The sequence below is a fragment of the Falco naumanni genome, chromosome 12 (genome assembly GCF_017639655.2).
Source record: "Falco naumanni isolate bFalNau1 chromosome 12, bFalNau1.pat, whole genome shotgun sequence".
NCBI lineage: Eukaryota > Metazoa > Chordata > Aves > Falconiformes > Falconidae > Falco > Falco naumanni.
This window is the reverse complement of record NC_054065.1, coordinates 24,281,071-24,305,592: the sequence shown is the minus strand read 5'-3', so window position 1 is coordinate 24,305,592 and position 24,522 is coordinate 24,281,071. Positions and strand designations below refer to the sequence as shown.

The 24,522-nt window shown below is 38.1% G+C and overlaps 1 protein-coding gene across 17 annotated transcripts in view; it reads left to right on the top strand.

The window, feature by feature from the left end:
- Positions 1 to 24,522, top strand: part of ESRRG (estrogen related receptor gamma) — a 396,844-nt gene that overhangs the window by 285,803 nt on the left and 86,519 nt on the right. For all 17 annotated transcript variants that reach the window (XM_040612414.1, XM_040612409.1, XM_040612411.1 and 14 more), the window contains one exon: positions 4,811 to 4,927. In XM_040612414.1, the coding sequence (XP_040468348.1) occupies positions 4,811 to 4,927 (117 nt within the window). The remainder of the gene's footprint in view (positions 1 to 4,810; positions 4,928 to 24,522) is intronic.

Here is a 24,522-nt window from a genome sequence, read left to right as displayed (position 1 = left end):
CCCCACTTCTGGATCTACATTCTCACACAGTAGAAGTTTCAACACTGGTATCTTCAGCATTCCTTCTGCTTCTGTGAGTGGTTCATGGCTGCTCTTCCCAAGCACATTTTCACCCTGTGTCTCAGTCCTCCCTCATGTCTTTTACTTCTCCAAAGATGTCCTGAGCATATTCCAGTAGCTCATAGCAATCCTTTTACATCTTAGTGTCAGAATATCTAACGTCACAGTGGGAAAAGGGAAATAAAGCTTCTGTGGACAATTGCTATTTGCAGCTTCTATTCTTGTATTTCTGGAAGAGAGATCCCTATTTCAGCCTGTCCCACAGCCTGGAGCCACTTTCTAGAGCCAGCTTCGCCCTCTTGATATCTGTGAGGTTCTAAACTTGTAACTGTTGATGACAGCACCTTCGTTTGGGATCAGATGTCAAGGCGTAAGGTCCAGTCATCTCAGTGGCCTCTTCTTTGTCATTGTTTTCACTGCTCTTCTGTTACCTTGAGTGTTACTGTCAATTCTGTGCGAGAAATGGCCAAAATGGTCTCAAGCATCTTGGCTGAGTCCAGTTGATTGCCTAGCTTGTAAAGCCATCGAGTAAGTCCCTGTACCATTACAATTGTACAGTGACTCCATATCTCATACAGGTAACCTTCAAACCTCATCTGTGAGATGGAAAAATTAATATCTTGGCCCGCTTAACCTGGAGCTGTAAAGATCTGACAGTCTGAAGCATCTAAAACCCCAGAGCCGGTTGCGCAGTGTAAGTTTTAGCAGTTCACCTGCTCTCTCATGATCAAAGGGCATCATATTTTTAGTGAGTCAGTTGCACTTGATAGGCACCATGTGTTGGTAGTATTTTCTCATTTTTTTGACCGAGATCATAAAATTTAACAAATTAGTAGAAAAAAGGAATGTTTTTAAATGAACATTCCTCATTGCGTGAGGAGAAAAAAGGGACTCAGGCTGGCATAAATCCTGTTGTATTATTATAGCACCTGGCAGTGTGTTTGGGGAGTGAAGATTTGACATATATTTTTATTTTCAAACGTCATACTAGTTTACATTACTCAGCCCTTTAACTGCCAAACTGTAAAAGTCCATTACGCTGCTGAAAGGAATATACAAATTATTCCCTGGCACTTCAGGCAGGAGTTTTACATATACGCTGTTACTCTATCAGCCAGCTAGCTGCACAATTCTATTAAGGAGTAAGTGAGAAAATTATATTGCCTGCAAACTAATTGTACAAAAGACTCTGAAATAAGTAATCAGAGCCCAGTCCTTTCTGTAAACCAGCCAGGAGATATTATGAATTGCTCGATCGCTCTTGTCAGTCCAGTTTGAAGACTCAGAGCTGCCATGCTGATTTTGTTCACTGTGTAACACAGCCACCTCTCCAGCTGTTGACAGGACTGGGCAAACTCAACTTACATACTCTTACTAGCTGCTCACTTTCAGCCACTAGCATCATGTAGTTGACAACTAAATGGTCAGGCCTCCTTCTGAATCTTCCTCGTTGAAATCAAATGTGGATCTGAGCATCTTAAATGGATGTAGTGCACCTATGAAATTGTACAGATTCCCAAACACTTCTTAAAATAATTTATTTATTTATTTTTTTAGTGTATAGAAATAAATAAGAAATTGTGAGAACTCTAGAAATAAATAAGAAATTGTGAGAACTCTTATGACCTGCAGTATACAGTAGATGTAGATCTTTAGTAAAAATATATCCACTAATACTTTTGAGTGCTAGGTAAAATGCATTTTGAGTGTCCATTGCAAAATTCATGACGTTGTGGTGGGTTTTTTTGATTTTTTTGGGTTGGTTTTTTTTTTTTCTTTTTTTTAAGGAAAGCTCACTGTCAGAAATGAAGTCTATCCATGAGAATATTTGATAAAGTACTGCATTCATGTATGGAGTGGTGACAAAATACTAGTTTTCTTGAACCCTTACTGCAGTCTAGCCATATTCTAGAAAGCTGAAACACTTTAGGGGAACCATCTATGGCCATTGGTAAGATGTGGCTCTTTGCTGCAGCAATAAATCCAGTTGCTGTAATTCTGCTGAGTTCATTGGAGGAACTCTTGCTGCCATCTTTCAAGTTTATTTACTAACATCAAAAATTAAGATTTAATATCAGTTGTAGAGTATAATTCATTAAAGTACTCTAAATAGATAGGAGAAGATTCCCCTTCTAAGATAAAGAACTGGAAACTAAGTGACTAGAATAACAGCTCATTCTGGAGCTTTTTAGGTGGCAAGAATTTGCAGGAAAAATGTTAGGTTGTCGGTGCATAATGTGTTGCAGGCCACAGACCCTGGCCATGTTTCACAGGATTTTGCACAAACTTGAAAGGTTGGGGTATAGATTAGAAGTCTCTATTTAGGGAAATAAGCAATCTTGCTTATATTTTTCTGATTTTGAATACTAGCTTTGGCGTTGGCATCTGAACTGTTGTCATCTGTGCACAAGGGCTCTGGCTGCAGTGGGAGTGCTTCACTTGCCTTGGACCAGAGCTTTGCTGCTTGAAGTTCTGTGTTGTAATCTCAATCTTGATTTTGCTGACCTTGCGTAAAAATCTCCTTGATGTTCTGCAGAGTATTTCTGATTCCCTGTTTCTTTTCTTTTTTTTTTTTTTTTTTTTTTTTTTTTTAATAGGGTTGGCAATATATTTATTACTACAATATGATGAAGTTAATGAAATACAGTTTGTGGAAAGCTTTGAAGGTCTCCCTGTGTAGTGGTTGTACCTCACTAAAAATGCCTTGTTAGAGTGTGAGAGGATAATATGAATCTTTTTTTAAAGCTTGCCTTTACCGCCCTTTCCTATGTATCCTTACAGAAGTGTTATCTCCTAACTCGGCTAATGTGTATTGGAAAGAAGTTTTGCAGGAGCTGTTGCGCTGAATTTCCTGCCTGCTGTATCCTTCAGTTTCTTAAATAGCTTTCTTCTCAGGAGCTAAGAAAGGGGAAGAGGACTAAACTGAAGTTTTGAGTTTTGTTAACAAGAGCCAGTAGCGTTCAGGCACAGCAAAATCTGTTTTACCCACCAGCATTGCTAAGTCGGTGATGCAGCAGTGTTCAGGAGGAAGAAAGCCTGCACAGGCCTGAAAAGGGCATGCAGAGTATGCTGGTTATATTGTTAGTATATACATTGTACCATGCAGACCTCCTTTATCATAAATACTTAACCAATTTTCAATAGGTATAAGTGGTTTAAGTATAATTTCCTGTTGAATTAGCAGTTGCTGAGCATTTGAGTCTTTGTGCAATCCTGCAATCCACTAATGTGATATTTAATGAGGACACATCAGTCTGGAGAAAGGTAGTCAATATAAATCAGTGTTTACAAAGTGTGATTAACTCTGAAATATTTCATCAATGCTGTGGTCCCAGGCAGACTCTATGCTAATTATTAGAACCTGCGCATGTTTCAGGGGACTTTGATGGACCCTGAGTGCAGCAAACATGGAGCAGCAAAATTGCAATTATGCTCGGACTGCCTCTGATGACAATTTATGCATTTGGTGTGATGACCTCTTGCTTCCCAAGAGGGCAATAAACAGAATGCATTTTCATTAAGATACTAATGCACTTAATCACAGGGGGAAAGGGTTAGAAAATAAAGAAATACCTTTAAAGCAAGATGTGACAGGCTGATGGGGAAGATACTTTATTTAAAAGTCAGTTTCCTGGTGAAACTTCTGACTGCTGCAAAGTCTGTCATACTGAATGTAGTCATGGGCAATAGGATGCATGGCTGGGCAGCTGAATAAGCTGAGCTAAGCTGTTTTATGGAAAATGCAGTGGTACTAGGGCAAAAGAGAACAGATGTTCTCCCATTTGGACTTGAATACCCAAAGATGTGATTTTTAAGAAGTGTAAAGGAAGTTACTCATATGTATTTTACCCATTCAGTTGCAGGCTTTTTTTAGGCTTCGCCCCCCGCCCCTCCCATGTTTTTTAGGGTAAGTAATATGAACTAAGCAGTAACAAAAAAAATGGAGGCACTGCTTTGCCCAGGAGGGCTCACACTTAAGGGTCTAGCTTGTTCTAAGCATTAAGGAAAGTTGGGAGAGGCAGAGGCAAACATCTCCCCCATGTTGTTATTCTGACAGTTTGGTAGGAATGATCCTATTTCTGATGCTTCTTGGTACAAGAACTCTGTAGAGAGAAGGAGAGATGTCCTGGCTGAGAGATCTGACCTGGCAGCTGTAGAATGTGTTAGGTGTGGTGGTAACAATGCTGGTGAGCCCTGCCTGATACACTGTGCCTGCTGTTGTGGAAGGGGAAGGGCAAAGCTCTCTCATAGTACCTGTTACAGTTGATTGTGCAATAAAGCACAACAGTCTTTTTTTTGTATTGTAGACAAAGACTGATTAAATTGGTGAAAAAAAAAGAAATGAAGAGTGTTCTGGCAAGGAGCCTGAGCATGTGGCTTGCTTGGTATAGTCAATGACAGAATTTCCTCATCCTACCAGCAAGAATAACCTATGTGAAGGATTTTGCTAGGGTCCATGTATGGAGCCAGAAACAGACTCACATTGTGGGGGTTTGGGGTTGTGTTTTTTCTTCCCCCATACAGCTGTCTAGATTTAAAAAAAAAAAAAATAAAAAAATAAAAAAAAAGTTCATCCTTTAACTTGGCTTTTTGTTTTTACTTGAAAGGTGTTTCCTTTCTGTAGCACAGTTTACTCTTGTTATATTCCAAAATTAAACACAACAGCAATTGTATGAGTACTTTGTATATCCATTGTGTTGATTAGTCAGCGATTCTGAATACCTCTCTTTTCCTATAATTTCTGTTACAGGTAACATAGAATACAGCTGCCCAGCAACGAATGAATGTGAAATCACAAAGCGCAGACGCAAGTCCTGCCAAGCCTGCCGCTTCATGAAGTGTCTAAAAGTTGGCATGCTGAAAGAAGGTAAGACTGGTCAAATCAATATGTATCTCTCTGCGAACATGTGCAACAGTTGTAGGGCAACTGGTAAAGAAGACAGATAGGTGAGTGTTCTAACCAGTTACTGTAAAGGCAATTTTCATGTATACTTGCTTTTCCTGACCATCTGTTTCTAAGCTATGGAATCACGGTGTATGTACATAGAGTTCATCTTCTCTGGAATATTTCGAACTGCATGTAGTATAGCAAGATGTACCCCAGCATTCGTTCTCCTTCAGCAGGTAACTAATAGAAGAATCATCGGAGTATATCCTCTCATTTTCCTTAAATGCTTTAACACCATGAATTCTCAAAGATTTCTTTCCTCCAGTCCTTATCCATTGTTTCTGGCAGAAACACTGTGCCTTCTTTTCCCCTATTTTTACTCTGTTGTCATTTCATCAGGACAAACGAAAGGGTTACTTCTCAATTAAGCAAGTATAAATATTGAGTGTGTCTACTGAAGTTACTGTAGCAACACTGGAGCAAATAATGGCATACAGAAGAGTAGTATCCACCCCTCTTTTTTTTTTTTTTCTTTTTTTTTTCTTTTTTCCCTTTTTTTCTAAAAAGCATGTGAGAACCTCTGCCCCTCAGTGTAAGTATATGTTGAGTGTTTCAATTCATCAGTTACATTTTGAAGATCTTGAATAACTGGTAAATAGAAGAAAACGTTTCCAAGAAACAGTACTATCTCGCCTGGAACTTGATTCATCAATGTTACAGAAAGAACAGTTTCTTAAATCTTGGTCACGTGCTATGCACTTCTGTTGCTGTTAATGTATATGCAAAAATACACTTTTATGTATTGTATACATTATTGTTGTAGTGCACTATTACCACCAAGAAAGAATAACAGAAGATGTCATGGGCTTCTGAGCTAGATAACCTTTCAAAATGGAATCAACGTAATGTTTTCTAAATATTGTCTTCACTGGAGAGTACTTGGTGTTAAGCAACCAGTTTAAAATAGTCCCATGCAATTTTTCTTTGTCAATGCTTAAAAAGTCAGCTCTAATAGATGGCCGATTTTTGCAAATTGTTTGATGGTAATTTAGAACAGGTTTGATATACAGCTATCAGTAAAATCCAAGAACAATACAGACCAGTGGAGAGATGATGGACAAATTAGGCCTATCACGCACCTACAGACATATTCTTATTGGATTATACTTACTAAGAATAAACCCAGTTCTGTGCAACTGCTTTGGCAGATGCTATGATCCTGTGAGCCAAATCCTGCTGTCCTTAGTCTTACTTGAGCAAAACTCCTGTCAGATTCAATGGGGATTTTGCCTCAGTAAGAACGGCAGGATTTGACCCTCCCTTCCAGTGATGGTGGGACAGTTCTTTATTTGCCAAAATCCTCATATAACTGACCACTGGGAGCAGTTAACTTAAAGGTTAAATTGTGATGCTTAGATAAACTGTAGAAAGAAGTAAATGCATGAGTATGGCACCTTTTGAAAGGGGCTGTGCTGCTTAACATCTTTTTTTAGTAAGTTAAGACCCTGTATCACTAGTAACCTAATTTACAGTTATATTGAGCAACTTGATTGGAAACAAAACAGTGCTACCAAGAGTACATACAGGTTAATTAGACCTTCCTTTTAAATTTTGAGGGCACCATTGCACATGCATTAACATATGTATTTAAAAATCTTGTCCGTGTGCAGCTTCTAGGACTGCATGAGGAAATGAAGTGACTCTTCTACAAATGAGTAATTATCTGTTACCAAAATTGTGGGCGGCTTTACTATGTTTCTGCGTACAGTTTTGCTAACAGATAATTTAGTTGGACAAATCAGATGCACGTTGTGAATCAGATTTTTTGCACGAATTATTATCCATGGATGCAAATCAATCCCACAGTTTGTTGTTGTTTTTTTTTTTTTTTTGATCAGGAATTAATAAATTGTTTACCCTAAAAGTACATAGCTTTTTCTGAATGTTCTACAATGACAAAATAGCTAACTCCTTTGAAAAGAAGGTTCCTTTGCTAGGCCCGCTGCTGGGCACATCATAGTTTTTCCACGCTTACTGTGTGAGTTTTTCTGTCAAAACACAGTAAGATTTCTATGTATTTTTAATTACCGAGTCTTTTCAATTAAGGAAGAGTTAGCTTATGTTCTTTTCAGGTATTGCTTATCTGCCACCTTATAGGACAACCTAAAAGAACTTACAAGGGCGTTTTGTTTTCTTTATGACTTTAGTGGCCACATTTATTTTTGAAACCATACTGACTCATGGTACACTTTTACGGTTGTACTTGGAATAGAGATACTTTTCTCTTTTGTTCTTCTTGGAAGGTGGTTTTGGAGGCAGGTGTTGTTTTTACCTATGGGAAAGTCTGGAGATGAGTTTTTGTCTTTGACCACATCCTTTATGCACTGAGTGAAGAATGATGATGTGCTTTACTTCTTGCAGATGTAGTAAAGTGATGTAAATTTATTGATTAGCATGGACTTACACGGAGCTGAAATAATTGCCTCTGTATCTTAAATGTTTCTTTATGTACAGACAAGGGTTTCAGTCCCATGCAGCATGTCAGAGATCATGCTGCAGTAAATCTATTCAAATGTAAACCTGTTCAATTCAATTACCAGTTTGTAATAAAATTTGCTGCTGCAGCCTCCACGTTTGTCACAGCAGTCTCTACATGCTGATGGCACAGCATGCCTGGAAATTGACAGCCTAAATCTATTTACAAAAAAAATTTAGCTGCAGACCTGAAATAAAATCAAGTTTAAGCAGCTTTGAGAGAAGCATCATATTCCTTACAAGAACTTCTGCACATCTGCCAGTGTGCATCTTCTCCAGAAATCTTATCCTGTTAGTGGGGAGTTTTCTTCTAGAAATTTTCCTTAACAAACAGTTGTTAAGAGTAATCCTAAGTGAAACATTGATCAGGCATTTTGCTTTCCTTCCCATTTGGAAGGTCTTTATTACATTGTCATTTTGTGAATTGTCATATAAAATTCATGATAGAAATCACAGTGCCTGGAAGAAGATCCTGAGTTTTATTTTAGCTTTTGGGGCAAGGTCCGAAACCCACTTACAGAAAATATATAGAGTGGCTTCTCTTATGACAGCTAGATGTTAAATCATTTATTGTAGGAAGATAATGGTGCTTTTCATCTAGCGTCCAGTGTTTCTGAGAGAGACCTAGTGTTAGGGTTTTGGAGTTGTGTCTTGGGGTCAGTTGGGTTTCTGGTCACACATAATACAGGTTGAACGGGGAATTTCTGTACATATTCTCAAGCATGTCAGTGAGGCATAGCCAGCAACACCTACATCAAGGTTCTTAACAAGTCACAGGCCAGAAGCTAGAGAAGGAAGGGTGAAGCAATGTCATACTGGGCTGAGCTGAGGTGGGATTGAAGTGCTGGGTCCTGTCTGCATCTCCTGTTGAGTAGCACAAGGAAGTTTCTGCAGACTGATTCAGAGGAACACTTCATTTTGGTATAAGGCCACCCAAGGACTGTTACTTGAAAACAAGTCTAGGTATATGGATATTTTTGAGTATGTGTTACGCTTTATACTGAAGCTTTCAGCAGACGCTGATGAGCTTTTAAGCACACAACAAATAGGTATCGTCTTTTCATCTGCTTTCCTGCATAATGGTTATTAGCAGTACAGCAGCGTACACTTTACTCAAGGAAGAAATGTTGCATTTTTCTGTTTTTAATTTTGTGTCTTGGTGTTATGAAAAACCAGATTTTCAAGGATCACAATTGGTTCTCCTGAAATATAGTTTCTTTGACTGTGCTTATGTCTTGGTGGATTCTTTCAGATTTACAAGAACAGATGAAACAACATAAAGATTCTAGTGTAGTTTACGGAAAAACTTTTCAAATGTATGCCTAGTAATTTCTTTAAATGATATTGCAAGTGCTAAAAGGGGGTATGGGGGTGTGGACAGACAACAATTTGCCCTTTTTGAAAAAGAACACGTTTAAGATATTTTCTAGTTGTTTTTGTTTATAACCAGTCTTTAAAGTTTGGCCTTTCAGACTCCTTGGAAGCTGGTGATTAGTTTGCTTCAGGTGGTAGAATTAAATCTGTGTTCACGTGTAAGATTGGGTGTTTTAGCTATTTTCCTTTCTATAAAGCTAGTTAGAGTGAGAAAAGGGGTTTATTTTTTTTTTCTTTTCTAAGAAGGAAAATTGGATGTAAAACTGCCAAAGTTGATACGGGAAATCATGGGTAGATGTCTGTTTCTTATTTTTTTCTATTGCTAGCCAGCCTGGTTGATTTCTGCTTTTAATCCTCCATTAGTACTGTGTGCCTTTTAATACTGTCTGTGGGACTAAGTATAGTACCATGTGGCTATGATAGAAGGTATTATTCCTAGTATACCACAGATCTTGCTCAGAATAGCTGTCCATGTGAAATAATTCCACTGGAGTAATTATTCCAAAATAAAATTCCTTCTTGTTTCAGGTGCAGAGTTTGTGTAACTGTTTTTTCAAGAGGTTATTCCATATGTTTCAATTTTCTCCATGGAGGCAAAGTCATAGCCTCAATTTTTTCTGTCCCTATATTGTAGCAAGGTTAAAAATTATGGTTCAGAGGGGAACCTGTTGAGTGGCACTAACGCAGCTTTCAGACCATCTGAAATACTGTATCCTCTCTTGGCACTCTCAGTTCTGAAACTTCTTACAGGACTTCGTACTTCTTACAGGACTGTTGACACCAAAACATCTCCTATGTATCTCTCATATTTGATATCTGGACATTTTCAGAATTTTTTATGGGTTGTTTGCAGTGGCTGATCTGCATTGCTTGTTATTTCAAAAAGTGTAGCTCATAAGTAGGTGATATAAAGGGAATCAAATTTAAGTTTATTTGCAAAGCTAATTATAATGAAATGGCAGAAAATCTGGGTTGCTTCATGTATGTATGTTGTATTTTCCTTTGTGTGGAAATAGTGGAATATGTGGCTTTACAAATCATTATTGTTCACTTTGTACCCAGTTAGAATAGACAGTGACAGAATTCCAGCTTAATTAGTCCAGCTATTAAAAATGGGAGGCCAGATCCTCAGCTAATATTAACGGAAGCTGGTGGAGCTACATTAGATTGCTGTTCATTTGGCGGGTTTAGCAATCTATGCTATGGGGAAATTGGTAATACACCTTTTTGTGTCTGTGAATCTTTTCTGTTGATAGTATATTAGCTGTCATTCAGGTTCTAAAAATGAATAGCAACTCTCCAAGCTCATCATCTGGCAATGCTGACTTCAGTGTAACTCTTCCCTCACAGTTAGCGTGTTGTATTCGCACTCCTCACTGAGTAGCTCTTAACACTTCTCATTTGTTTGTTTGCTTGGGTTTTTGAAAAAGGATTCATACAGTCCCTCAAAGTGGCTTCATCATCCCTAGGGTGGTGTTAAGGCAGTAGTCAGAATCTGCCTTGTGTGCAAGGAAATTCTGTATTTTAAGTTTTTCTTGAGCCCTGATCTGAATAAAAGCAGTTATTGACAGTTTTTAAGATGCTTGAACATTTCAGATGGTCACAGTACTGCAATGAACCAGATTATTACAAATTAGTTAAGCTTTTTTTTAAATGCTAGAATTGCTTTTTTCTAAAGTATTTCTGCTTCACGCTTTGAGAGATTTCATTCATTCAAATATAAGGATACTTTTTTTAAAAGATGTGTGTATTTTAAATATGTGTGTATTTTAAAGTATAAATTAGTGAGTTTATTATGCAGAGGTTACCGTATGAACATCTTTGGTTTGTGTTAAGCAGCAGATCAGATTAAATTATTTTATTGATCTTTGCTGGGTTTGACAGTCTATGCAAATGAATCCACTACAGCAAGGAGAACAGGCGGCTTGAGTTTATTCTTACATAAAGAGGTGGTTGATATGCACAGGGGCAGATTAATGGATTCACTCTCAAAATAATAAATAAAACTAAGCAATCTTCTTTATAACTAAGGATGTGTAACCACCTATGTTTTAGGCTAGCCAAAAAAACCTGCTTAATAGGTTTCCTCTTATGAAAAGACCTGTGCATAAGACATTGGCAAGGTAAATTTCTCTTGCAAGTCTAATACCATTAGTCTGCCAAGAAGAAAGCAGAAATTATTGTGGAGGAAGTTTTAGTTTCTGCTGCCTTCAGAAATTAGAACAAAGGGAAGGAGAAAGCATTAATGGTATTCAGAGAAAATATTTCTGTACAGGATGACAGTTAATAGAGCGGCGTTGACCTCAGTGATATTTCTTATGCTCTCTATTGTGATATTACACTTAAGGAGCTCCTTCATTAATGCAGGATATTAAACAAAGCTTCTGTGTCATAACGTCAAGAGATAGCACGGTGCGTCTTCTGTTGAAGTCTCTTCTGAGTATCGACCCTTCTCTGTGTTTCAATGTATTATGAAGGAGTTTGCTTACTAGTGCAGATATTTTTTGAAAGTGTTCTTTTTCCCCTTCTTTTCCCTCCTTCCCCCCCTTTCCTCCTTTCTTCCCCCCTTTTCTCCCCCTCCCCCTTTTCCCGTTCCATCCCTTTCCCCCTTTTCTTCTCCCCTTCTCCCCTTTTCTTCCTCCCTTCCCTTCTTTTCTTTCCCTCTTCCCCCTTACTTTCCTTTTCTTTCTTTCATTCAACCTGTGCTTGGTTTAATATATACTGGGACCTGTTAAATCTCCTTGGAAACAATAGAAACTAATCTCTAAGTGGTGTTGGTGTTCCTAAGTAGACCTCTTTCCTCCTAACCAAAATGTGGCCTGATAGCCCAGTTCCCACATTAGAACTGACAGCCCAATTTGTCTGCCCTAAAACACAGCTCATGACTATCCACTCTCTGTAACTGATGAGGAAGGACAAACTATTCAACTGCAGGTTAGTGTTTATAGTGAGCTCAAGCAACTAGCATTTCTATTCATCCATTACAAAAATGCTGAAGAAAAAGCAAATATTGGAGATGTGGATATTTTTCCTGGGTTTAGAAATCATGGAAGTGCCTACAGCTCAGACCAGCTGTCAGCCTCCTGAGAGGCTCTCGCCGTGCTTGTGTTGCAGTGTTGTGCCAGTCTGGTTTATGTTCTGCTTCTGAGCATTTTTGGTGCCCATAATCTCATCGGGAATGAAACAGGAAAGTCCCAGCAATTCACTGAACTCAGTCTTCAAACAAATTTTCTCTCTTTTTAGATACATTTTTGCAGTTGTCTTTTTATACAAATACTCCACTTCAATAAGAAAGGCAGTACAAAGTGAATGTAGAGAAAGCTGGATCATTTATGCGTCTGTATGTAAGAACTATTTAGATTTCTTGGCTTTCTACAGATTTGCGAGTGTACTTTTTTTGACGTTAGCATCTGCAGATTCAGGGTCAGAGCTCTTTGCTGGTGTAATCATCTGCACTTTCCTTGAGATTAGATGGTAGGCTTAGTTCTGCTCCCACAGTCACCACTGGCGAGAATCTCAGTGACTGCAGTTGTTTGCAGTTTTAGGCAAGCATCAATGAAGAATGAATTCAGCCTATAGTTACTTTGTAGTTTTGTTATTAAAAATAGTGAGTTTGAAAGATTTTGAATGAAATGAAAATCTGTGGTATTTTTCTTAGTGCACATACTTTACCTGTTACTTCCTCAGAATTAGGAAGAGTAGGTTCCGCAGGTTCAAAACTCTACTTAAATTGGAACACCGTTAAAAATTAATCACTATATGATGAGAAAATATTAGTACAACCTGTGGTTAACTGAACAACCTCATTTGTCAAATTTCTTCTTTTGATCCTAAAATAAGGAAGCAGTATTTTTTTTAATTTTCCAGAAATCATAATTCCATTTTTAAAAGATACTCAGTGGATTTGGCCCCTGTGAACATTTGCACTGAATGTACAGTGACAGCGATAGAAGTGATAAGGGAAGGCAGAGACAAACCTTGAAGGATGTAGGACTGTGTATGACACCGCGTCGTTTCCCGTGGGCTCCCAGACAAACAGCAGCCTTTCGTTCTTGGTGTCAGCCACCCATAAACACATACATCAACATGGCACTGCCATTTATTGCATAATGCTTGAATTCTTATACTTGGGTCCTGACCTATATTAAATAGAGGTTATTTTATAGAGTGTCATTAGTATTATTTGTATTCTTTGTTTCTGCTGTGCAGAATTTTGCACATCCCCTATTTGAGTGGAGTAGGTTTAGCATTTGGCAGTGATGCATATGCATAGCTCTGAAATGCCGCTTTGGAGCCAAGCCCTTTTTGTATTTTACTTAGCCCTTACTTGGGTGGCACTCATATCTCCTTAATAAGACTTTCACTGTGTAAAACCTTAGTAGAAACAACAGGATGTATTATGGTAGGATTATTTGGCATGAAGTGCTGAAATTGTGTAGGTGCTGTTAAATAGAACCCATGTGGTGGATGTACAGGCAGGCTTTGGTGCTTGGGGTGGATTGGCACCAAAAGCCTGAAGTTTGAGAACTCTCTTGTCCTCTTACCCAGCCAAAGCAATGGACATGTTGAGGAGCACTGAAATTACTATCAGCAGTTGTTACTTCTGACCTCATATGGTACTATCCCTCAAATAATTCACACTTCTAAATCTCTGCTGTCCTACAAAAAAAAAAAAAAAAAGGTCTGAATCAGGATGATTTATTGGGATGGTGATGTAACTGAATCACAGCCTTCCTTCTGGTCAGTCATTGTCCTTTTTTAAGCTGGAGGTGTTTTTACCAGTCTTTGTCACTTCTACTCACTGAGTCACTATGTGAAGCTGGAATATTATTTCATTTGCAGTTTGTAATGTGGCTTTTGTGGTTGAAAGCCAACAGTCTGAAAACTGAAATAAATGTCATCTTCAGCAGTGAATTGTCATTATGTCAAACTTTGCCATGCTTACTAGCTGTTCTAGTAATAGAACTCATCTAACCAGCCTTTTCTTTTTTCTTTTTTTTTCTTCTTTTTATTTTCTTTGGGTATTTGTGTGACAGAAAAGGGAAACTAAAGTGGGGGGTGGAGTCTGTTTTCCTCATAATAGTGACTTAATATAGCTATTAATCTTTATAAATGAAAAACATAGCTTTATTTTAAGCCTCAATAGTCTTTTATTAGATTAATGATTCTGGACAAAGTCAAACACAAGCTACGTTAAAGATATTCACTTACTAAACAATATCAATATTTTCCTGTTTGTCTTTTATTGTTCCAACAAAGTTAATATGTTTATCTATTTTTCTCTTCTGAAGCATCTGGGTTTAGTTCCAAGGATCGTCAGGTCTAAGATCAGATGTCTATTTGATTTAATGCAGCAGATCCAAAAATGAACCCTCTCTACAACTTGCTTGCATAGTATCTTACTGCAGTCCATGTTACAACAATTATTAAAATAGTTAATTTAGAAAAATTGAAATACTTTCTGAAAGAAAGTCCATGTGATACTATTTTATAATTGACAACTCCAGTCTGTGCCCTCAGTGGCAGAATTGTTGGTGTGCTGTAAATGTTTTGCAGCACAACTACTTGACTAACAAGAGAATGTTGGTAGCTTGCTGCATGCTGAGCACATGCAGACCCTAGGAATCAATAACTAATACAAGACTATCATTCTCATCCTTTGTCTCCTTTTCTTTCCTTTTTCTAGCCAAGAGGTAGTCCATACAGCAATGCTGTTCTTGTCATTTTTGGTCAGCCACATCAAAATTATTTGTTACATCACCATTACCTTTTGTCTCTTTCTAATACTCCTTTTCAGTCCTCCTTTTCAGCGTGGGTAGCTGACTGAAGAAAGGCTTTCCAGACGGGCCATGTCTTTTGTTCTGGTCTGAATCAAACAACAGATCAGTCTTATATCATTTGTTAAACAGTTGTACAGCCACACGTTGCTTTTCATGACAACTGCCAGATTGGGTTTACAATGGTGCCCGGTGTCTACATTTCTTAAGTTCTATCTCATTTTCATATTTTCTATAATTCAATGAAAGCTTAAGAAATGGGCACCTTAGATTTCGTTGTGTGGTCAGTCCCGAGGTTTATCCACTGAAATAGGAGAAAAGGATATAAGTCACCGGAGCTACTGCATTTCTGCATATAGTTTGTGGAATTGGTTAAGGTAAGATGACTTAAGAGATGGCATAAATATACTTGGGATTTGGATTGAGGGTATGCACCCATGATTATTGAATGTTAGAAGAGGTTTTGCTCTGAACTGATTTTTACGTTCACAAGCCACCCGCTGGTTTCTCTGTCAAACTTTTAATGAAAGCTCTTAAGCTTCCAATTTCAAGACAGATTAGACTGCTAAATATGGAAATAAGAAAATGAATGTTTTCCTTAGAAAGCAGAAAGCTGTTTTAAAATACAGGTTTAAATGTATTTCTTTTGTGAATTCTCACTCAAAGATGTACTGGAGAAGTTTCTGCTAATCTATACCTCTGATGAAGGATCAGGCTGAGAAGGGAAACTCTTAAATGTAATGATCTTGCTATGAAGGGACTGAATAGGCTCCTCCTTTGCAACAGCCCTCAAGAGCATCACCCCAAACCACAAATCTGTTGACTGTATGCCAGAGAAAAAGAGAAGTTGGAACACCTTTCAGTCTGGTGTATACAGGTGTTGCCTTTGCTGATGCTTTTCATCTGACAGAGCGCGCCACACGCCCCGTTGCTTGGTCTTGTGTGAAATGCAAAGGAATGCAGTAATCAGAGAACAAAGCCACAGGCTAGCTAAGATGACATAAGATTCTTCTTTCTTCCCTTTTTATCTTCTCTCATTTTCATGATTTTCTATTCTTTTTCCTCTTCGCACCACGGTTGTATCCCAAGAATGCTGATGAGAAAACAGTTGCTGCAAGCACATATCCTCCAGGCAGTTTTTTTCTGGCCAGGTGGGGGAGAGAATCATTAATTTCTTGAGGTTCTCGTTACCTGACCTGCACTATTTTGTGAGTATTAGTCAGGCTGAATGACTGTATTTCCTCCTGGGCATCCTGGTATTGCTGGAGATACCCATGCTGGCAAGATACTTCAGCTCATCTCTAATTAAAATACTTGTTATGAAGTATTCTTAAACACGGCTGCTTAATGAAGTTAGAAAAAGCATTTGGATGCAGAGTGTGAAGGCTTCAAACGCTGGAGTTCCTCTCTAGGGAGATGTCTGCAATCAGAAAGCATTCCGAACGCTAGCAATCCATCCCATTTTGTTCCCATTTGTTTTCTCTAATTTCCTGCCTTTTTTAAATGCTGGTTAGCTGAAATAAGTTGTCTTTCCCTCCTCTCCACGGTTCCCTCTCCCTTTATGGAGTAGCCCATGACACATGCCTGTAAAGTGGCTTCTTGGGAATTTGCAAGTAGTTGAATGTGTTATCTGATTAAAGGGATGTATGTGTCTTTAATTCTCATCTGCAGTTCCACCTTTAACCCCATCTGTTAAAGGGGAAAGGAGTTGAGAGTTAGCATCCCAGATTCAACCCTGATAACCTGCAGTGTGCACATGTGAGTGCTTTAACTCTTTGGTTGTGCTTGAAAACTCCATACTTAATTAGTGACAGATTTGATAGGAAAATTTGGCAGGTCTGATACAAGGCAGGTGAATTGTTTAACTTGTTGATATGCTTAAGGTAGGATAATTTAGTTCTGGCTTCACCTTTTATATTAAAGAACGAATGAACATACAGTTGGGTGACACAAACGAGTATAACGTCTTGTTTGTGCGTGTGTGATTTTTTTTCTTTTTTTTTTTTTTTTTTTTTTTTTTAAACAGACCGGTCTTGCTTAACAAAACAGGAGGGAAAGTTCAAACCCTCATTTGTGTTATGTATACTCTCTGTTTATGAATAGGACGCTGAGATACATGGTTGGAAATGATGTTGCAATTTTGGCTGAGATTTTTGGATAACCCTGAATAATATAGAAGAACTTATTCCACTGAAAGATTAAAAAAGTAGATGACATGAGTGTCATTTTCATTATATTTTGCTAATATTATGCATTTTCTGCAGAACAGTGTGATTGTGACATTTCCTGTGCTTTACAGACATATAACATAGGTGACTAGAATACTCTGATGCATTTGGACCTGTAGTTGTTTTCATCTTTCTTCATTTTCTTTCCTAACTTTCAAATACTCTTAAAACACTGAAATGATTTTCAGTATCCCAGATCTATCCCTGTTCTCTGAAAGCTAGAGCCAAATTCTTCCCCCACTTACATCTGTTCAGCTCTGGTGGTTTCACTTACACTGCGTGGCTGTAACAATGCAGGTTTTGTCCTAATCTGCCCTTTCTTTTCTGATGGAGAATATGCACATGCAAACTGAACACGAACGCCGTAAGTTGAACTGCAAATAGAAAAAAAAAGTAAAATATATATGTGGTGTGTGTGTACTCAAATAGAGGGAGATAAATAGCACACAGATAGGTTTGATAGTATATCTACTGTACATAATATTGTAAATGGTATCTTGCTGTGCTGGAATCTAGGCAATATGAGTTCAGTACTAAAGTGTTCAAGTTGCACCTGAGCTAGCTGGAGCCTGCCAGCCTCTGCAAGCCCACTGAGAGCATCTGTCTCGCCACCACCTTGCTCACGCTGTGTCCTCTGCAGGCTCTCCGATTCTTCCGACTATGAGCATAAATCATCCACCTGTCAGGAGCTCTAGCTGCCTGGATTATGCAATGCCTGCCTTCATTTGGAGGTGGTGTGAGCAGAAGATTGCGGCAAATGGTTTGCATTCATTTTAGTGTTGTTCCAGCATCTCTTCAGCTTTAATGAGGGTTCAGGGTGGTGACGACTCCCTGAGACAATGAAAGTCCTAGAGACCCCAGTTTGCTTTGTACATTTGTATAGCCTAGTTTAGATATATTTTTTTCTTGCTTTTTTCCCCTTTCTTTTTTCTTCCCCGCCCCCTCCAAGAAATGAATGGCTTGAAAATTGAGGCAGAGAACTGGTACTGCACAAAGCCAGCTGTCCACAGCTCTGTTTTTTGGCCTTGTAATACTTCCCTCCAGCTGAGCAATGAAGAATTTAAAAATCAGTCTTGTTTAATGTTGATTGTCCATTTGTGCTGTCTAAAGCTGCGTAATGCTTAGTTGCTTCACTTAAAAATCCTACCTTTGCAATTTGTTCTGTTACAGTTATATTGGATTACAGTTGGATTATCTAGTGTGGAATACCATGTTGCATATCCCAAATTTAAAATACAGCTCCTGTATAGAAAGTTCTCCTCCTACTAACAAGAAAAAAAAAAAAAGAATAAAATCGCCTGTCAGTAAAATTGTCCTGTTTCAGCTTGCTAGACCTGAATTAATCAAATTCTTATTAATTCATAATTTTAATTATGAATTGTAGGCAGAAAAAATATGGGTATTATATTTGTTCGTATGTATAAACAGAAGAAAAAAAATGGAGGTTGTAAGAGAAAAGCAGTGCAGATCCTTTCAGAAGTGATAAAGGTAAGTTGCACCTTCACACCTGTAGTAATCTGTCCCTAACTTCAAAAGAAATTCCACCAGATCCTTGCAGGTACAGCCTGTAGACTGTAGTCTTATATGACCGTCACTGATGTTACACGCCTGAAACCACTAGGTAGTACTAATAATGAAATACTTACTTTTAATACTAGTCAGTAGTTAGCAGAGGAGATCCACATTTGGTATCTTAGCACTACAGGTTCACTGTTTTCAGATATTTAAGGAAACAAACTCGTTTAATAACCTTGAAAAATATTGTGCTTGTGCAACGTGATTTTTTCTGTAGTGAATGTGTCAGGAGCTTGGTAACATTTTTTTCAGCGAATATTTGTTGTAAGTTTTAGAGCATTCCTTTGATGCTGACGGTAGTATCCCCATTTTACAGTGTTTAACCTAAGACAAAGAGAATGAGAGTTGCTTGGTAAAAATGGCACGTGTCGTTAGAGGCACAGCTAAAAGTGGAACTTCTGCTCTGAGGTTAATGTCTCATTCAGCCTGAGACTTCAAAGTCCAGTTGTTGCCACCCCTTTCTCACCCAGTGACTGAAAGAGAGAAAGCTTTGTTGCTTGTTGGTTTGGGGCTTTATATTTCTTTCTATAACACTTGCCTTTATAGGTGGATTCCTCAATCAGCTACTGACGAAAAAAATCCTAAAAGGTGAAGTCAAACTAAGGCCAGCTTTTTTCAACGGGGGGGAAAAAAAAGCGCTCTGTTTCAATGCACCCACGTATTTCCTGTTGATATTAATGGAAGGTGCTTACACCCATGCAAAGGAATCCGTATTGCCAAAATATTTTAAATTTTTCTCTCGTTGAAGATTTCCCCAGCTGATTAGTACCATGGTGGCAGTTGAATGTGGAATACGTAGTGCTTCAGTCTGTGCCACAGTCTTGAATCGTAACAGTACTTGAGAGCTCTGCCTGTGCCTACGTTTTCCCCCCCTTGGTCTGAAAGCCGGAGAATTTCATGCAACCTGGTCATACTTAACTAGGACCACACAGGGCAAGGGAGATTTTTTAATAGGCTGTTTGGGAAGGAGTGAAGAGCCTAACGAATGAAGTGTGTAGACTTTTGAGTTCTTTACTGTGAGCCTTATTTGCTTCTGGTAACAAGCTAACCTCCTATGCCATTCCCTCCCCCCTCCAGTTTTAATTTGATGGAAAGCCAGCAGTACTGCAGTTTATGCAAAGCCTCCAGTGAACTCCAGAAAGATTATTATTTCTCACTTTGTCTTTACAGATAACTTAAAAATTTCATGCGTCTGAACGTAGGATTATCTGAAGACACAAATGCAACACAACATTGGCAAAATCAGATGAAAAATTTCACTCTTTTAGCTATGAAGAAATTAAATTTATCATCAGAAAAGCATTCTCTTTTCATTTTCTGAAAGGTGCTTTTTGACAGACCCTTTGCAGTGGACGTCATGCTCACAAAACATGCTGTCACAGGGCTATTTGAATATGGTGACAGGCTCATTATCATGTTGAAGACAACTGACAACACTGCAGACTAGAAATGGACAGGCTTGCCAATCAGCTGTTGAAAGGATTGCAGTTGAAATAGAGGTTTTTTTTGTTCTGAGAACAGTAGTACAAATTGACTACATTAATTCTTTTTATTATAGTTGCATACACTGTAGTTAAGGGTCCGTCACTGTTTCCATTATAAATCCCTGTTTTCAAGGGTTTATTAGTAGACCATAAAAAATGGTTCCTGTTGAAATTTTGCATTTAAAAATATATATTATCCTAAGAGAACAAAATTTTTGTGGTAACTGTGTGGAGGAGGGAGGGCAGAGAAAAGAGGGATTGACTGATTTTTAGCTGAAAATTACATAAAGCTGAATGCATTATTATTTTTATAGCACCTTAGATGTCCAAGAGTTTTATAGACAGGTTTGTGCCTCAGGAGTTAACAATTTCAGGATGCAGTACTGCCAACACTTATTATGGTGTGGGATTTTCCTGGTAGTTTCATTGGAATTAGTAAAGCATTAAACATTATCCACAGTAGTTGGCATTTGCAGATTCAAGTTGAGTAGTCAAATAATCTTGAACAGTTTTTTTTTCCTTTTCTTGTAACTTAAAAGTGGCTGGGATCTTTGTTGTTTTGTTCTAATATTAATCTAGAACATTAAATGATAACCTGAGATTAAGGGAATTTTGCATATATAAGTAGGGAATCAGCAGGAAATTTTGCATATATATAATAATAATCCAATTTGAAATGATGCTAAGATTCCATCAAGGTACTCTAGTTACATGAGGTGGGGAGTTAGGTGGCATTTATCTGCTTTAATGCAAAGTGGCAGCCTTGGGAAATCCTACTCATCTTCTAACCGTGGAATTTCCTGTTGTACCCAGGTGCGGGAGTTCATGCCGCTGGAGTTTCTGTAGTGACCTTAAAATATCTGTAGCCATTTACAGTGGTGTACTTCTGTGCAAACACAGAAATGTCTGTGTTTTGACAGGTCTGAACAGCTTACTGGTTATCTTCTCTTTAACTATAGAACCAAAGATGTTCTTCTGAGGCCCTGAGAGCTCAGTCTGGCAGGTGTTCTTGGAGCACACCTTCATACCTCACACTGGTACAAAATACAGTGTCCTCAGTTGCTTTCTTCTGTAATATGCCGGTGATCCCACTGCTATGCCTCAGCAGCTTAAGGCAGGCCCCCAGGTTGTGGGGAGGGAGAGATGTTGCTTGTGCATCCAGGAGGATTCCTCTGTTTTGTCTAACAGCCTTGCCGTAACAGAGAATGGGCTTTTCCCCTGGAGCTGGGATACCTCTTCATTCCTTCAGAGGGTGTTAAAACTGTGTCAGTGCTCTAAACCTGAAGGAACTGATGTTACATTTTCTGAGAGAAGTCCAAGTTTGCTGGAGAAAAGGCATGGTGGCCTACCTTCCTGCAGGAATAGGAGGCTATGAATCCTGAATGGATGGAGCAAGACACTTCCAGGAAGCCTAGAAGGACAGATCTGAAAGTTCCATATAAGTTGGCCATATAACCTAGATGTAGGTGGCAGCAACGTGTGTATGTTGGCTCATGTATATTCAGCCCTGAGGTGGCTAACTTCCCCCATGCTCCGCACAGGAAGCCTGGATCTCTGTTCAGGTTCCAGCTCCACTTGGTGGATCAGATGGAAGAAGCTAGGCACGGTGGTATGTAGGAGGTACATACCCTTTTGTTGGATTCAGCTGTGAAGTGTAAAGTAAGATATTGAAATAGAAGGCGACCTCATGTAAACCCCCTTAAATTCATTTATCACACAGTCTTTAATATATTCACTAAATATTTGGTGTGAGGCTGATCTAGAAAGAAGACATGGCTTTGCCTAGTGTATTTTGCAGAGAGCTTTGCAAGGAAAAATAATTTTCCTTGTAGTTCTGTGGCTTCAAACACTTGCAGGCTTAATTGACACTCATTTGATTACTTGATTTCAAAGCACAATCAATTACCTTAATGCATATCACTGTTCTCACAACTACGGTGATTGCAAAATTGTGAATGTAAAAATGGAAGTCACTTCTGAAAATTAAGTCTGCAGTCCAATTTGCAAAGTCAGAACTGTGACTCTCATGAATTACAGCACTACAGAGCAGAGGACTATATTGTCATATTGCCAGAGCTATTATAATATATCAGATCAATTGTATGCATATGTAAAATCTTTAAAACGTTTACTGCTTCTCTGATGAAGTCAGTCATCAGTTTCTAGGAAGAAACTTATTGAAGATACATCAACTAATGCAGGATGTCGAACCTAAAATGTAGCATTCAGCTGCAAAATATTCAGGAAGAATTTTTTGTCTTTTCATAAAATCATGGCTCCGTTGAAGTCAGTGACAAAGCTGCCGTTGATCTGGGGGCAGGCAGGTTTTCATGGAGAGGGTAGTTCTGGTGGTTACATCAGAGGATTGGAATCAAGACCAATTTCTATTCTAGAACAAGTTGCTTCTACTTTGTATGCCTCCAGCAAAAACATAATAGATAAAATAATACGGAGCTATCTCACCGGCATGTTGTGAGGCTTATTGAATTAATATTTATGGAACACTTCAAGATTCTTTGATAGAAAGTGCTATATAGCTGCATACTATTACAATAAAATCCTGAAAAGCAAATCAATCTGGAGTTAGCCTTATCTCATCCAGTTATAACTAACTATCAGCTGCCTATCATGCTACAGGGAAGAAAACCCACAAAACTAGAAACAATTTTTAAGTATTTTAAAATCCTGCAATTATTTGGAAAACTCTGGGCTTAATATTTCAATTGACTTTTAGTTTTTATGGTGATAGGCCTTAAATACTTTCTCAGCTAGTTTCATAGTTGAAACCAAGCATAACAGAGTAACTTTATGTGGTTTGAGAGAGTAAGTTAATATTTTCTTCTTATGCTGTAAATTGCTTCATAGAACACACATCCTATACCTAGCCTAGTAGACAAGTAAATAGCATTGTCTTTGAATCGTTGGTTCCAATGATTCTTTGTATGAACAAGTATTATTGATTCATTGATGTGGGGCATTTTGTTGGCAAAGTGTTTTTATATTTGCTTTTGAAAATAGAACAAATATTCTTACCATTAAAAGCAGCATTGATTTGAAATGAGCTACACATGAAGGTGGACTAATGACCTAATTTTTCCTTGCATCAATCAAACTCTTATTACCTTAAATATCCCTCTGAAAAGTTAGCAGAAAGTCCTGAATAGCAGTCATTAAAGAGAGTATTATAAACAACGCTGCACAGAGGAAAAACCACCCAAAAAAGTGTACGTACTGAAGGGACATTAGTTGAATAAAATTATTCATATCGTGCAAACAAAGCAGCTTATTAAGCGTGTAACTTAATTTTGCCTATCACCAAGTGCAGGAAGAAAACTGAAATCTAGGCTATGAAGCCTGGAGGATATCGATGTTTTAGCAAAACAGCACAGGCATGGAATATTCTTTTTCCCCAGGACTGACCTAGTAAATTGTGCAAGCACCAGGAGAAATTTTGCCACCTGTCCCTTATAATCAAGGCCTGTCCCTTACTTAGTCTCATTTCAGTGATATAATTAAATGACACCATTTTCCCATTTATGTAGCATGAACATGCTGCCAGAATCCTATAGTCTTATCCAGGTACCCAGGAATGTGGCTTAATTTGTTTCATCTAAAGCCAAAAAAATAATCATTTGAACATGGTCCCTTGCCCTATTAGCTAACCCAGCGTGGTATATTAGAATACTATCGTTGAAGCATTCATTGCAAAAATCAATAATCCACTAGATGGAGCAGAATAGAAGTGTAAAAACTGAGTTAAGTCTGGTATTTTAAGAAACAGAATTGAGTATCAGAGTGGCAGGACTCCGATGAAACAGCGGAAAAATGCAACAGTAGCATTTTTGCAGTGTGCAGTTCTAGCAAATCAACCAGCTTTAGTCATTCAAGGATTAACGTTACAGTCCTCCTTTGGTGGTTTCTGTTTTCCTGTAAGCAATTAAGGATTAATCTCTCCTCTAGAAAAGATGATGAGAAAATTTGAGGGAACAAAGATCTTTCTTGGAAAGAGAATGATTATTTTTTTCCTTTCCAAAAACAAAAGCAATTTTTTTCATGGAGAAAAAAATTGAAGTAGAAGACAAACAGAAAAAGGAATCATAAGGTTGGGAATCTGGTAAATGAAAGAAGGGAAAAGAAGTTCTTCAAACATCCTGAAGTTCATGTCATTTGTTTTGAATTTCTTGAACATTTAAAATAGAATTTGAAAGCCCATTAGATATTGGAAAATAGTAAGGTGAGCATTTCTAGCTGTGCTATCACTTCCAGCCTGGTTGTCAAAATGAGTCTTTTTATGAAAGAATCATGGAAAATTCAGCATTGCATGCAGATAATGGTCTATAAAAATATGTAAAAAATTGATCAGGTTTTCTGCTTTTATGGTTTGGTATTGGTGAATATGTGAAATGTGGATAGCAGTGCTTCGGTTTTTTTAGAAGTTTCTGCAGTATTCTGAAGTCACGATCCCTACAGAAAACAAAGCATTATTGTTAACATAACTTGCTGTATTTTTTAATTAGTCACATTCTGTTATTCCTCTCTACCCATCTATAGCAAAGTCAAATTGCAGATTTTACTGAAACCTGCAGGTTGCAGGCTGAAAA